This window comes from Chrysemys picta, chromosome 7 (assembly GCF_011386835.1).
Source record: "Chrysemys picta bellii isolate R12L10 chromosome 7, ASM1138683v2, whole genome shotgun sequence".
Classification (NCBI taxonomy): domain Eukaryota; kingdom Metazoa; phylum Chordata; order Testudines; family Emydidae; genus Chrysemys; species Chrysemys picta.
The window spans coordinates 99547442-99563062 of record NC_088797.1 but is presented as its reverse complement, the minus strand read 5'-3'; the positions used below and the strand labels follow the sequence as shown (position 1 = coordinate 99563062).

The window sequence follows — 15621 nt, the reverse complement described above, 5'->3', positions numbered from 1 at the left end:
TCATGAATGATATTTTTGCTGACCTTTGCTAAAGAATTTCATTAAGCAAAAATATCTGTGAATGCAACACTCAGCTTTTATCTAATGGTATTAGTATTGAGACCTCTAATATGAGATATGTATTCTCCTTTACTTAAACAGGCTATAGTCTTGAAACCCAGTCCATTGAAAATGAATGTGTGAATGATCTCTTTCCATTACTCATGATGGAACTGAGTCTGCACAGTCTAGCCACAGTACTAATATATTAGAAGTTCTGTTCTCACATTTAATTCAAAAGTGAGCAGAGCTTCATGGGGTTTTAGCAGTCAAGAGGTTAAAAAAAAATCACCAGTAATAAATCTTACTTGCCTGCTTGCCTTTTTTAGCTAATTTATAAATTATTCTTTGCCCACTCTTTTAATTAAAAAAATATTTTTTCATTCATGTATTATAATATTTCTGATTCTAACAAGGAGAATCAAAAAATGTTGCAATTGTTCTTCTAAGCACTCATGATTGCTCAGCAGGCTTACTAAAAATAGCAGCATGTAAACTGCCCCTCTGTATTTCCTGATAGAATTTATTTATAAAGTAAAATTTTAATTGAGATGCAATCTCTCAGTTAGAATAGTGATCCCAGGAAGGAATAGACAGCAAGTTACACATCTTACTTTGAATTATTCCTGTCTGAGGAAAGCAAACAAGACACACAATTCTCCCCATTTTTATAATGGATTCAATGTCACTGCGTGGGTGTAAATAAAGGCAGTATTTGGCCCATAGTTAATACAGTTAGTGCTTAGTGTATTATGAAGTTCTTAAATATAATCCAATTAAAAATGGTGATAAAATATTTAGGATCTGTGTAATATACCAATGAGGATTTGCAACGCTGTTCTTGCTGAAGTAATACTTTCTACTTACATAATACTTTAACTGGAAGCTGTCAAAGCCCTTTATGAACAGAAATAACCTTAAAACACTCAAGTGAGTTTGTTACTACTATATCCATTGCACAGGTGAATAAACCAAGGCACAGAGAGGTTAGGTGAAAGTCACGTTACAAGGCCACAAGAAGAACCCAGGAATCCTGACTCATCCTCTCCTGTTCTAACCACAAGACAACAGTTCCATGCTAGAATTCTCCTGTTCTTTACAACTTAAAATTCTAACACTGTTTGAAGTATATCCTTAACATTTTATACATTTAGATTTTTTTAATGAGTACAGGAATTTATATAATACAGCTCCCATAACCAATTGTAGGAATTCTGTTTCTAATTTTCTGTAACCTGTTCTGAAAGTTGAACATTTACATTTGTCTGACTTTCAACAGATAGCACCTATATATATTATAAGCTTCTCTGATGCAATAAACACTATGTTGTAAAATATGCCTTACATGACATTATTTTATAGGACATGGTTGTCTATTTCATTATTCTGAGATAAATATCTCTTAATATCTAGCCAATTGCATGGTAATTAATCTCTAAGTTCTAGCAAATCTAAACATCATTTACAATTTTTTTTATCTGTAGTTTGAAAGTTTATAGGACAGCCATAGCCATGTAATTCCATGGTCACAAATGACCATCTGTTGTTACAATTTTTGCCTGGTTATTTACCTTGCAGATTGCACAGTAAAAATGATAATGAAAAATAGATTTTGTTAAATGCTATTAATAATTCTGTTATGAGTAATACATAACATGAGTGCAGGGGACTGGACTAGATGACCTCTCGAGGTCCCTTCCAGTCCTATGATTCTATGATAAACTATAGGAATTTTTTCATAAAATGCAATGCATATGGCAGTTATTTCCTCTCATGGTATTAGGCCAAATCCTGAGCCATTGTAAAGCATAGTCAACACTGTGCAGCTAGAGAAATCTAAACAGATCCTGAGACCCCACACACATGCCCCCCAAGGTACCTGCATTAGGGTTACTCACCCACATAAGACCATGCCCTGTCTAAGGACAATGTCAGCACCGTACTCCACCTAGGGTCCAGGGATGACACAGACTCACTGAACATGCATACTGCTTCTCTGATTCCCTGAGAGGAGCTGATTGACAGCAGGGGATATCGAATGGACTGAACAACCCATGAAGGGGATATTTCAGCTGATACCACAGGCTGAACATACTGTCCATTCACAGCCATTGTTTCACCACCACCACCCTTCCTAACCTCCTTGCCTGCCAACATACACATGTAAAAAAGTCATACAGAGCCCCCAGTCCTGGTACCTGTCTCCTCTTGTGACAGCTCTGTGGGTATTATTGCTGCAACAGTGTTGAAGTAACCTGTAAGGGGCCAGTGCTGGAAGGAAGGGGGACCTGCAGATGGCTTCTCAGGGTGTCTGGGAGCTCATTTATATGATGATACCCAATAGCCCCTCAAGCAGCTCCACACAAGGCCCTGTGGAGTGGGTGCACACAATGAGTACAGCCATCGTCAAGATCAGTCAGGCCAGAGCAGAACCTGTTTAAATAGCCATATTTGGTTCAGGTGTCCCTCAGGACTGTGTAAGCAGGAATGAGGATTGGCTGATCCTTTTTTAAATTCTGGCAGGCACAACTGGACCTGGGCAGAATGAAAAGAACACTAGTACAGAACTTCTGATCTTCTTTCATATAGGATGTATCTGAAGAGGATGTTACCATAATATTGCTTGTTAATCATATGTTTTGTAAATATGCTATTTCAAATTATTTATCTCAAAGAAGCATTAAAACAAGTTAATATATATTCCATAGGGATAGAGTTACAGTACCTTCAGTGTCTCTCCCGGCTTTACAAATGCAAACATAAATGCAGCCCTGAAACAAATGCAGCCCTGCACTGTTGTTTTATAGTGCAGTGCTTGGTAGAAAATTCCAAATGCAGCCTTTTCTGATGGAGTAAACCTGGAGTCACTGCTCTGAGTATTGTGGAGTGAATCTTCTTCTAGCTTTCTCACCATTCTCAGCTCCACACCCCCAGCACTTTCTTTTGCACAAGACGTAACCTCATTACAACTCTTTCACCTACGTGAAATAATAAACTGAGTTCCCTTCAGGTGTCTTTGCACAATATTTGAGTTTAACCATTGCTCTATCCCAGAATTAAGTGTCTCACACTGATCCCAGTTTAGAGAGAAAGCATTAATGATACGAACAAGGGCTGTTTTCTGCACTAGGCCACTAATGCACCTTTTTTTCTCCTTGAATGTCAAGTAGTTGAACCAAAGAAAAAAAATTACTTCTCTCTATGATACAGTATTTAATCTGAAATCCAAACGTCTAAAAATTCCTTTCAGACATGAAAATCCCATTCAAATGGTTTTCCTCATTTTGCTACCTATTAGATGCTCATTATTTATCATTTATAAAGAGAGGAAGGATGGTTCACTGGTTAGAGTGCCGGCCTGGGACTTGGGAGATCTGAATTCAGCACTCTAATCTACCCCAGTCTTGCTGTGTGGTTTGACCATGTCTCTCTGACCCTAATCCACAAATGGACTTAAGCATTGCAACATTATGCATAACTTTTAGGCACCTAGAAAATCATAGGAACAAGACTGCAACCCACAAAGTCTGAGTTAGGCACCTATGTTCCCTATGCAATGAGTGGGGAGAGACGGGCACCTTAAAATGCAATCCACAAAGCTAGCATGCTAGGTGGGGAGCCCCCTAAAATAGCAATGAGAGATGTGGATCATCGGATGAGATAGGTGTGTCCTAAACCCTACACCCTCTCGAGATATGTGCCTAAGTCCAGGCAGCAGGGAAGCACCTATCTCTGCCAGTGATCTGTTTCTCAAGCGTGTGACCTAGGTTGTAGAGTCATTCTCACTCTTTCTCTGGCCCAATTAATATTTAATTATTCAATTATTTAATTGAAGGGGAACAATTTCAGTAGAAAAGATTGCATCTTTAGGCAGAGGAGTTCCCCTGGTTATTGAGCACACTAGAACTTAAGCAGGAGATAGGCAGGGCCGCCCCACAACATTTTGGAACATGAGGCGGGGAGCTCAAATGATGCCCCCATGCCCCCTCGCTTGGGCCAAAACTTTGAAAGGTCTCAATTCTGCCTTCTTCCTGTTCTACTCCTCTCATGGTACTGCTCTGCTACCTACCTCAATAAAGGAGAACTAACAACTTAAAATGCCTTGTTCAAAAATTTTAAGGAACACTTAACTTTCAAACGCCTGAACAGCAAATGTAACTTTTCTTCTCTGCATAGTAAACGCTGACATTTTTATCTGTTTGAATAATCAAAGTGGTGCTTTCTGTGCCATCTTGGTTGCAAAAATTTGAACTGCTTCCTAAAGGTCCACAGTCTGGGCCAGCTCATGCTCTTTTGAGATGGTTGCAAGGCTGACCAGCCTCTCCTGTGTCATTGTGGAGCGTAGATGTGTTTTTATTAACTTCAGCTTGGAGAAGCTGCGTTCTCCACTGGCAACTGTTACAGGAAGTGTTAGAAGTATGCGCAGAGGAACAAAAGCATTTGGAAAGAGGGTGGTCATCTTATTTGTGCACATACATTCCAGAACAGCCTTTGGAGTTGATCCTGCTGAAATGTATCTTGAAAGGGCTTTCAGTTCATCACCTAAACCACTCGCATCACTATCACGCATGTCATCACGTGTCAACACTGTCTCTAGTGTCCTGCATTGTTGGTGTAAGTCTTCCTCAAGTATAGTGAGGAGTTTTGGAATATCATACAACATCCCAAATATACTGCTGTGTTCCTTGAGCTGCATGAAACGTTCTTCAACTGACTGTATTGCACAATCTAGCACCTGGTTAAAAAATTCAACTTTGAATTGTTGTTTGGGGTCTCTTATGGGATTATCCCATGCCTCGTAATCAAAATGTCTTCTTCGGTCACTCTTGTATTCTTGAATGGGTGGGAAAATAGCTTCAGTGTGAAGTTCCTCTGCCAAATTCTGTGCACTCTTCAGAACATTTTTGAAATCCCTCATCTAACCAGTAAGGCTGTAGGTATGACTTTGCTTTGTCCAGTTGTTCCATTGCTCCAGATATATCAAAGTCAACACCTTGGAGTCTCTTGCTGACAACATTTATTTCAAACAGTATGTCACGCCACAACACTAAGCCACACAGAAATTTGAAGTTATGTATGATTCTGGTGATTCCATTTCCCTTTGCCACTGTCCTCCCACAAACAGTTCCTGTCATACCATTATCCTCCATAATGTCAACTATGGCATCATCTATCTTCCCAATTTGGTGTTTGATAGGCTTTATCGCTTCCACTTGACTTTCCCATTGTGTGGCACTCAGTGGTTTCAGTGTCAGAGAGGATGTTCCCAGATGTTGCTTCAAAATTTGCCATTGATGAGTTGATGCAGAGAAAAATACATAGATGCTTTGAATTACATTAAAAAGTTCAGCAGCCTCACTGGAAGCTGAAGCTGCATCACTGACCACAAAGTTCAATGAATGAGAACTGCAAGGGACGAAAAAAGCTCGAGGGTTTAACTCTCGGATCCGTGTCTGCACTCCTCTGTTCTTTCCTCTCATGTTGGCACCATTATCGTAGCCCTGACTTCTCATGTCAGCTATTGCAATTCCTGTATCTTCCAGCTTTTTAAGAAGCACATTTGTCACACCAGCTCCTGTAGTATCATCAATGTCAATAAATTCTAGAAAATGCTCTCTGACAGTCACCATTGCAGGGACATTTTCACTAGGTTCTGTTGTTGTTAAAAAACGCACCATTAAAGTCATTTGTTCCGTATGGCTGATGTCAGGTGTGCAGTCCAGAATAACAGAGTAATATCTTGCTGACTTCAGATCTGCCACAATCTTCTGTTTGACTTTTGTTGCCAGTAACTGTATGATCTCATTTTGAATTGTTTTTCCAAGGTAGTGGTGTGTGTACATTTCTTTGGTGCAGACTCATCTTAGATGCTCCTGGAGAACAGCATCAAACTCAGCCATCAGCGCCACAATTTTAAGGAAGTTTCCATTGTTTGGCACATACAGCTGATCTGAAGTGCCATGTAGTGCTAAGTTTTGAGTAGCAAGCATTCTCACAATGGGAATGAGCCTTTTCAGAACATTTTGCCAGTAAAGATACTCTGATGCAATCTTCTCTTGATGCTGATCATCTATGGTGGCCTTTAACCTTAGTCTCATCTCAAGCTCTTTTCACCTATGGAATGCTCTCTGGTGATTTGCTGCCTTCTCATGGGATGCCAGATTTCTAGCCAGATTTTTCCAGTCCTTTGTTCCTGTAGAACCCAATGTGGCTGAAACATTAGGCTGCAAGAGTTTGCAACAAAAACAGTATACAGCATTCTGGGTTTTTGAGTACATAAGTCATGGCCTCTCCACTTTGTCACCATTGGGGATTTCATGCCAGTAATGTGTTGGATGGAAACTTCTATTTTCATTGTCTTTGGGGAACATGAAGTTTTTCACTTGCTGTGGCCCATGCAGTACAAAGAAGTCCCTCGGGCTACTGTTCAAGTGGGTCCACAGTCCTGGATCATCTAGACTTAAGGAACTAAATTCAGCAGCAGCTGTTTCTTGTGCCTCCACCACACTCTTCTCTGATCTACACTTGTCTTCAGGAATGTGCATGGTTACATCCATTTGAGATGGAGATATGGATGCTGCAGTAGCTGCCAGGTCACCTGCACTCTGACTAACTGGAAGATCAGGCATCTCCTCAACACTCACATCCTCACTGGGGCCGGAAGGTTCACCGTGAACACTTGTGTCTATGGATCTCCGGAGAGCTCCTTCCTGCTTAGATAGAAAAGCTTCCTTTGCTTTCTCTCTTTTTCTGAATTCTGCCCCAGAGGAGCGTTTTCTTCTTTCGTTCATGACTGCTGTTCGGTGCCAGCTATAGTGACTCTCAACACTCAATTGAACAGGACAAATAAGCAGGCTTGTAGCAGAGCCTGAGTGAGGGAAGATATTCGCATCTTAAGGGCTTAACTGGCTCCTACTACTTCAGTTGACTGCCTGTTCTTCTCAAGTGGGTTCAGGGAAGCAGCAGGAAACAGGAAGTTCCCTGAGAAGCTGGTGTTAATCAGTCCAAGCTCCTGGGAGTGCTAGAGAGGTACATAAGAGGCTCCTCCTCTTCTCTGTTCCTGCAGCTCCTGCTGCTTTCTGTTGTTTCCTCTCACCTTTTCTCCTGCCTGCCTGTTATGTCTCTTGTGCCCTCCTTCTTCCAGCACAGCACTCCACCATCTCTGTGCATCTAGAGGAGAGAGAATACATATGCACCAGCAGCAAACACCATTTTCTACACTCTGGGTCCTAGTGGCACCCCCCCCCCCCGCCATCTGGCACCTGAGGTGGCTGCCTCCATTCACCTCATGGTAAGGCCAGCCCTGGAGATAGGTATCTGGGCACCCAGAGTGAAGCAGTAGTGTGCATGCCCAGAGGCAGTAACACAGATGCTTAGGAACTTGTACTTCAAAAACTTGGGCACCAAGTGAATGTAGGTGCCTACAGGGTTAGGCGGCAGCCAAGTGGAAGTTTTGTGGCTCAAATGAGGATAATAGTTCTTCTCTACCTTGCAACAGTGTTTGGAGGATAATTACATTACAGATTGTAAAGCACTCAGTTACTATGGTGATGGTGATCATATAAGTACCGAAAATAGATTAATCAACTTCTTTATTTCACTGAAAGCAATTTCCTAGCTCTCCAGGGCTTCAGGGGGTATGTGCAGCCACAACCAAACAGAAGCAAGTGAATTAAAGGCAATCTTCTCCAGAACATGTCTGCCATTTTAAAAAGGAAAAATTGACAACAAGAAAGAAATGAAAGTTAAGGCTGTCCAAGGGAGCATTAGACACCAGTATCGTATAGGTTTACCCAAGTATTTGTTCTTGTAATCAATAAGAGACTAGTCATTACCATAGCAACTGTAACATCACATGGTTCTTAAGCAACCTCTAAGACACTGAACAAATTTTTAAAGGATCATCTTTTTAAATACATCATCTTCTCAAAATTTTTGCTTTAAAAAAGTGTAATAAGCTTTTCAGTTAAACAATATATGTTCCATTGATACAGTTCCAAGAACACAAAAGCCTTGCAAAGACTGAGACCATATAATTATTATGGAAAAATGAGGAATTTTGCTTTAGCAACTGCAGTTATTAGACAACATAAGCAATGTTTGTTATAACATATGCAGACAGTCCTGGCTGGTCTCCCTGTAGCTTTCGGTGAAAACACACACAGGCCTGTCAGCACAAAACTCTCTTGTAATAAAACATCACTACTCTAATATCCACAATCTTTATCCTTTTCTCCATACTGGAAACAGGGCCCATCATGCAAGCGTGAACATCATCTGTACACAATGATGAACCCGAGCACCACATCCACTGCAAGCATATTTTCATCATGTTTAAACTACTTACTTTTTAATCTATTTGTTTGTTTCTGTTTTTATATGGCATCTGTCCATGTGTCCTAGGCCCAAATCCAATAACACAATATACATAAATAAACCCAAATCCCACTCAGCACCTTAAACATGTAACCCATTAGGACTTTCAGTACCCACCACGTACATTTGAACTCCCATATCCTGTATCTGGATTTGAGTGAGGGTACCCTTACAAACACTTGACATATCCCAAAACGAGGTGTGACAAACACGTCTGTTCTATTGAATAAATATTTAACATCAAAAAAATCTGTCCTCTAATCCAGGGTTTATGGAGTGAAGTAAGGCACAAACAGGCGGTCAGGCTAGATTATGACAATAGTCCCTTCTGGCTTTAGACTATATGAAGAAAAAGGACATTGTTGCCCTTTGACTGGAATATAGAAGCTCAATGCATTCACCCAATCTGCACTGAGAATATTTTATGAATGCCTTCATATATGTCTGGCTAAATAAGAAGTCTGGAACCACCATCATCCTTCAAATTTACCAGTCATCCAAGGCCGGAAAATATGTTCTCCTCTATTAAAGGCAGGAAATAACCAATAGGTTATTAAATAGTCTTATTATTTAAGAGGTTGTACAACAGCTAATAGTATTTGTGGTCTCTCTTCCTTGTTAGCATGTTTTATCCCATGTTACTGAAGAGACTAATCTCTGAAAGATGGGCATGGTATAACAAAAAATCATGAGGGTAGCGTGTGACACACAAATTCTATTCTGTCCCCCTTTGCTGTTGCTTCTTTGATAGTGCAGTGAAATTGTTGCTATTCATATTTTATTGTACTATTTTATTAGGATCCACATTAATTTATATTGTTGGTCAGATCTGTTGGTACATCAATAGGGAATGGAATTTTATCATCCCATATGTTGTCTGAACTTCACACATTTGTATATACTGACACCAGACTCATCCCTCATGCCCATGCATTTGTTAAACCCTTCATATATTTTCTGAATAATCATACAATGCACAGCCTCATCCCTACACTGAAATAACTAGAACAATGTTATTAATTTAGTTCTTCGTATTTTTCTGATTCTTTCTTCTCATTCCCTCCCCCCTTGGAATCATACTAGTACTCAATGTGTCCCTGCAAAACTCTTCTGCGAGTTGCACATGAAATAAACCCAGACAGCGCTAGCCACTGAATTGGCAACATCTGCCAGCTGATGGTGCATAGATGTCTCATTCTCTTATTTCTGCTGCTTTCACCTCAAGCGACAGCCACTGTGAAGTCCATACTCTCCCCTGTCTAATGTGTCAGACAAGCCCAGGAAAAAGAAAAGAATTCCAATAGCCTTTATCTTGATTAATATTTGTTGTGCATATATATAAATATTATGATGTATTATTAAACCTAAACAAAATTCATGTTTTTTTCTTTTTCTATCAATTATTTTTGTTTCAACTTAAGCAAAAATGGAACTCTAGTTTAGATAAATCATTATAATAGATTTGTGTTAGCTTTATTCAGCAATCTTGTGTATTCCTTAAAAATTTATGGGCTTTCCAATTATAGCAATATTTTACTTGTCACAGCAAAATGTCAGGTTATTGCTTCAAAGTAACCTCATTTTATATAATCAGATGGAGACTTAGCTAATATAATACAGCATTGTAGATTGGATAAAATTCCAATTACTGTTTCCATAGTAATGAATAACAGTTACTAGCATAGTACAGATGTTAGCATTTTAGTGTTGGTATTTTTGTTTTACTTTTAATGATATACACAGCACTTTATTGGAAAGATCAGAACAGCCACACTGTTAGGTTTGCACTTCCTTTTTCTTTTATTTCTGTACTAAGTACTGTTTTAAAAGATGCAAATCTTCTTCACCTACTTTTGGCTATGGTGTGGCTAAAATGGCTAAGATCTTATCCCAACCTCACTTCATCAGATCATACATGGCTGTACCTCGCTGAGAGGGAAATAAGATATACTGCTCCTACAAAATTTACTAAAATTAATGCTGATAGGACAAATTCAGACAAAACGTTTGCCTTTTCATTGACCCCAGATTTGAAATTTGCATTATATGCAGCATAATTAGCAAAGCAGTGGCAGGTTCCTTGCCAACAAAGCTTCAAGAATCAAGCCAATCTTCCATAGACTTAAATTTGCAAATTCAGTGAGTAGCCACTAATGATGCTCTCAGAAAACACATTTTATGTGTTCTGATTTCATAACATCTTACTGGGTGTCTCAGATATTAGCAATTATAATTTAAACATTAGTTTAAGTAAGAGATGCCACCTGCTTTTTAAATCATTTTAATTCTCTTGCACTGATTAGAAGTAACCAGAGAGATGCAAAAATGTTGCTAAGGCAATCACAAATTCAGTCCATTTAAAATAAAATTATTCTGGTTTACTTGTGCATTTGTACCATAGGCTTATGTTACAAAGTATTTTTGTTTTACTGGCCCTTTGCTGATTTCTGTAACTATCACCCTCTTGTTTTAGGTTGGCATAGTATTGCATTATTCCACCCTCTCCACTACGCTATGGATCGGAGTAACTGCAAGGAATATTTATAAGCAAGTCACAAAAAAAGCTCAGCCGTGCCAAAATAGTGACCAACCTTCTTATCCAAAACAGCCATTGCTCAGGTATGGACTAATAACATTTAAGATTGATTTTTTTTTCTGAGTTCCTAAGATTTGTTTACAATTCGAAAGTTTTTAATAGTTGGTTGCATTATTTGCTGTCCTCTTTAGTTGTGCAAACTATAGGTAAGGCCACTGAAAACCTGAATCCCTCAGAGTACTACAGAAATGTCTGTTAAATATATGGGAAAATCTGCCACTTTACAGAGGTGGTTATGGCTAATTCCAAAACACTGAAATATATAAAAGTTATGTACAGCTAGATTCTGATTCCCTTATTTATGCCAGATAGCACCTACCTCCCCAAAGGGTCCTGTTGATTTCCTATTGAGCCAATACTGTGGCCCACTTGTGGAGTAAGGTACTATTCAATTATCAGAAACTGGCCCATAATGACCTTCACTTTCCCCTCATGCACTTTCCCCACAAATCTTGCTCATACTCTTCATTCCATAGAGATCCTATGCCAGTTCTCCCACCACCCACCTCACCCCACACCAGAGATGATCTATCACTACCTGCAAGATTGTCAAGATGCTCAGTAGAGGAGGCCATCTGGAAAGAATTCTTCTGCGTTTACAGCAGCTGTAATTTCAAAAGAATTCTCACCAAAGGGGCATAATTTCATGAGAACTCAGTCCAAAATAGTCAATTCTGTACAAAAATGCCTAGAACAGCATTTTTTACTGAGGACATAAAGTCTGTTATATGGCCCTGATAGGCCGTGCTGTGTGAACCTGAGCCAGACTGTTAACATTATATAGAAATATGCATTGTGCATATGTTCTGTACAAAGATTTGTGTTTTATAATCCAGACCCCATTGAATGAAATCTTTATTACTGTCATCAGTTCTCTGCTTTTTAAAATATTTTCTTTCCAAAGATGAAATTGGTTAACACTTACATAAAATTTGTCTGGTGAAAAGGAGAAGACTCTCACTGAAGGTTGGCTTTGGGTTAGATATAAGCAAAGGGAAATGTTTTTGTTGAGAGAGCTTGAGTGTGATTTACTATACCATTCTTCACAGATGTGAATTTCAGTTATTCAGGTATTTGCTCATGGTGAAATGAATAATTGTCAATTTTCAAGTACTGCAGTGAGGTTATTAAGGAAGAAAATTGTTTCAGGTTACACAGACCCAGTGTATTGTATGTTCTTCAAATTCAAATTCTGTTAGAGCTGGAAGAAAACAACAGACAATCAGGTTACAGAAAAGATTACTCTAATTAGAGCCCTTGTTGTGGCAATTGTATGGAGTTCCTCAGCCAGTGAAAATAAATAGTAGGTATTTTAAACTTTGTAATAGAAATGATACTTTTAGCTGTAAGAGTACATGTAAATAATTGTTTAATAGCTAACTAAAATGATTCTACAGTTGGTTTTCTCACTCAGAGCATCATATGTCCTAGAGATTCAACCACTAAAATGTCTGATGTGATTCCATAATGGCTAGTACTAGTTTCAAAATAGTGAAGGATCTGTTTCATTTCATGTAGAAAATGGGCATATTATGTGGGGAAAAATCCTTTAATTCAGAGAATGCCCAAACTCAGAATTAGTAATTGTTGTTTTTTTGGAAAGGCAAAGATAATTTCGTGGTCATTTTAATTTTGTTATTTCAATGAAGTTAATATCTAAAGTATTCTGTATCATGTATCCATAATATTTCCATAACAGCCACTTGATAATGCTTAAATTGTTAGTATATCAATAAGAAATAGATTTTAACCAGCTAATGTTAGTTTTTTGGACCTGAAAGCTGACATTGGCTGCTTTGTGTTTATGAAATATTTTCACATAAGTAAAAGATAATGAATTTTTTTCAGGACTGATTTTTTGTAAAAGCAAACAAATTACCTCGATTTTGGCACCCATAAATAATTATGCTCACATAAGAGAGGCTGAGTTGAGCCCTTTTTACTGTTACATATAAGGGCTATCATTTGTCAAACATGTCTATGACTGCGTATCGCATAAACTGCACAGTTTGCTGCTCTCCTGCAAACTTTTCTTTCCTCAAAATGAATGTGTAGAATTGACTGGCTTCCCAGTTTGCATATGGATGTTTATAAACGCTCTTAATGTATTATTGCTGAAGGAGACAAGGATATCTGTTGTGATTCACTGGAGGATTCTACTGCAGGAAATTAAACAATAACTCAGTAGAACAGCATTTACCAAATACACCTCTACCCCGATATAACGCTGTCCTTGGGAGCCAAAAAATCTTACCGCGCTATAGGTGAAACCGCATTATATCGAACTTGCTTTGATCTGCCAGAGTGCACAGCCCTGCCCCCCCAGAGCACTGTTTTACCGCATTATAGCAGAATTCGTGTTATATCAGGTCGCGTTATATCGGGGTAGAGGTGTATTTACCAAGAAATTAAAAAAACCAAATGCATTTTTAAAAGAGCTTGATTCACCTTTTAAAGCAGTTGAAATAGTGGAAAATATTGAATAAATACCAAGGGGCCAAATTTTCAAAATGGAGACTCTACCTATGTACGTGAAAAGACATTTGAAGTTACACATACAATTATTGCATTTACGTGTACAAATAATCAAGAGTCTATCTTGCCAGCTGCATGTACATTTTACCATTTGGGCATGCAGTTTTATACTAATTGTGTGCACAATTACAGGTATATATTTTAGCCTAATTGTGCCATTTAAAAAAATTGACTCATAAATATACATTTGACCCAGAAAGACATGTTTATTAAATCCAACAATGTAAAAATCAGTGTAGACCTGTTGTGTTTTTTATCAAGTTTTTCTCTTGTCAGTTTTGCAGGAGATGAGTCTTTGAGATTTTGCAATACCATTTTATTGCTTTTATTGTGACTTGAATTTTATGACTTCTTTTTCATTCTATTCTTTGTTAAAATATGACTTGCAAAAAGGTTTCTGTTTTATCACTATAGCATTTAATAATTTTAAAGAATTAAAGTAAATGACAACTAGTATTTGATGTACTTCCTTGTTGGGGTTTTTTTGTATTTTTTGTGTGTGTGTGTTTTTTTTGTTTTGTTTTTTGTTTTCTCTGCTTCTTGACTGAGGCTATCGGTGTTCGGTTGCTGAAAGAAATGCTGGCCATCTATAGATTATTTTCTTAATATGTATAGGTACAGTGACCAAAACTGAAATGCTTTAGGAATTTAAAGGACATGCTTATATAAAACTAATACATTTTTACTGAAACTCATTCCTTGGCAACATTATTTTGAGTATAGTGACTTCTTTTCTGCATAGTTCAATGATTAAATAAAATGCAAGCTCTCATGCCCATAACTATTTAGTGAAAGAAACTCATTAACTCTTAAAATTCTGGCATTTTCCAAACTGCCCTTCAAGACATGTATCAAATGAATGCTTCACTGAATTTTGTGCAATTAAATTCTGACCATTAACACTGCAAAAATGAAGTCATTGCTGTACATGTGTTTATATAAACATAGTTTGTGATGTGCTTCAGAGTGAATGGAACTAAACCTATTCTGTCTATGTATGGCATTTGTAAAGTGCCCACCACTGTCCTGGAACGTGAGGAGTACTCAGCTGGCAGACTTTGTCCTCTTCTATTGGTTGGTTCTGGGCTTTGAAACTTGGCATCATCTCACTGTCAGGCATGGGTAGGATCAGGTTGTGCACATGGTGCATACATGGGCTTCAAGTGTGGTCTCTTAGAACTGATCAGTTTAATTTGAACACTGCACGGTACATTTTAGAGAGACTCATAGGAGGAGTGGGGGAAAATTGGTCATTAAACAGCTCTGTTAGAATGATTGTGGATGAGAAGAATTTTATACTACTATAAACTGGGTTAGTATATCTGGAAATATGGGTGTTAACCTGTATCATTATACTGACACGGCAGACATATTTATAAATGTATAGAAGGATTGTGTAGCTAGAGTCTATTGCTAAATTTGTGTCAGGTTACATTAAAATAGAACCTCTGCAGTAAAAACATGCCAAGCAAAGGTGATTGTGTTCCATTCAGCCTTGGTGAATTTTCTGTTTCATTATTCTACCCTGGCCCTGCTTGCAGTGTTCCCCTAAGAACTAATAAAAAGAGCTTAAGTATAAGCAACTAAGAACACTATTACAGAAGCACAAATGTAAATATTCCATGGAAATAGTATTTATGTATTTATAAGTACAAGTATAAGTTCAAGTACTTTCAACTCCTGTATTCCCTGCAATTGTTTGGTCTATATATGAACTACTACCTAAATAATATAAGTATATAATGGAAGAGAAAGAAAAAGAGCAACAATGAAGTTTTATTCATATATACAAATAAGCATGGAAAAACAATGAAAAAAATCTTTAAATGTAAATAAATGTATACATTTCCTTTCCTGTATATAATATAAGAATGTCATGTACAGCATGTACATATGTATAGATGTACATATTATGTACAGCATATCATTCCGTGAAGTGGGCATTTTTCTTCAATAACAGCATAATCTCAAACATATCCTAAAGATGGTCCCTTCTTGGCCAAAGGATTTGTCCAGTACAACTGGATACTTTTGCCCCAGGAGCAGAGCTTGGCTCTTTGATATTAAATTTGATA

General features: G+C 38.0%; 1 protein-coding gene across 6 annotated transcripts in view; it reads left to right on the top strand.

Moving 5' to 3' along the window:
* Nucleotides 1-15621, top strand: part of ADGRA1 (adhesion G protein-coupled receptor A1) — a 502175-nt gene that overhangs the window by 437180 nt on the left and 49374 nt on the right. For all 6 annotated transcript variants that reach the window (XM_065552125.1, XM_065552124.1, XM_042856772.2 and 3 more), the window contains one exon: nt 10889-11034. In XM_065552125.1, coding sequence (XP_065408197.1) covers nt 10889-11034 — 146 coding nt within the window. The remainder of the gene's footprint in view (nt 1-10888; nt 11035-15621) is intronic.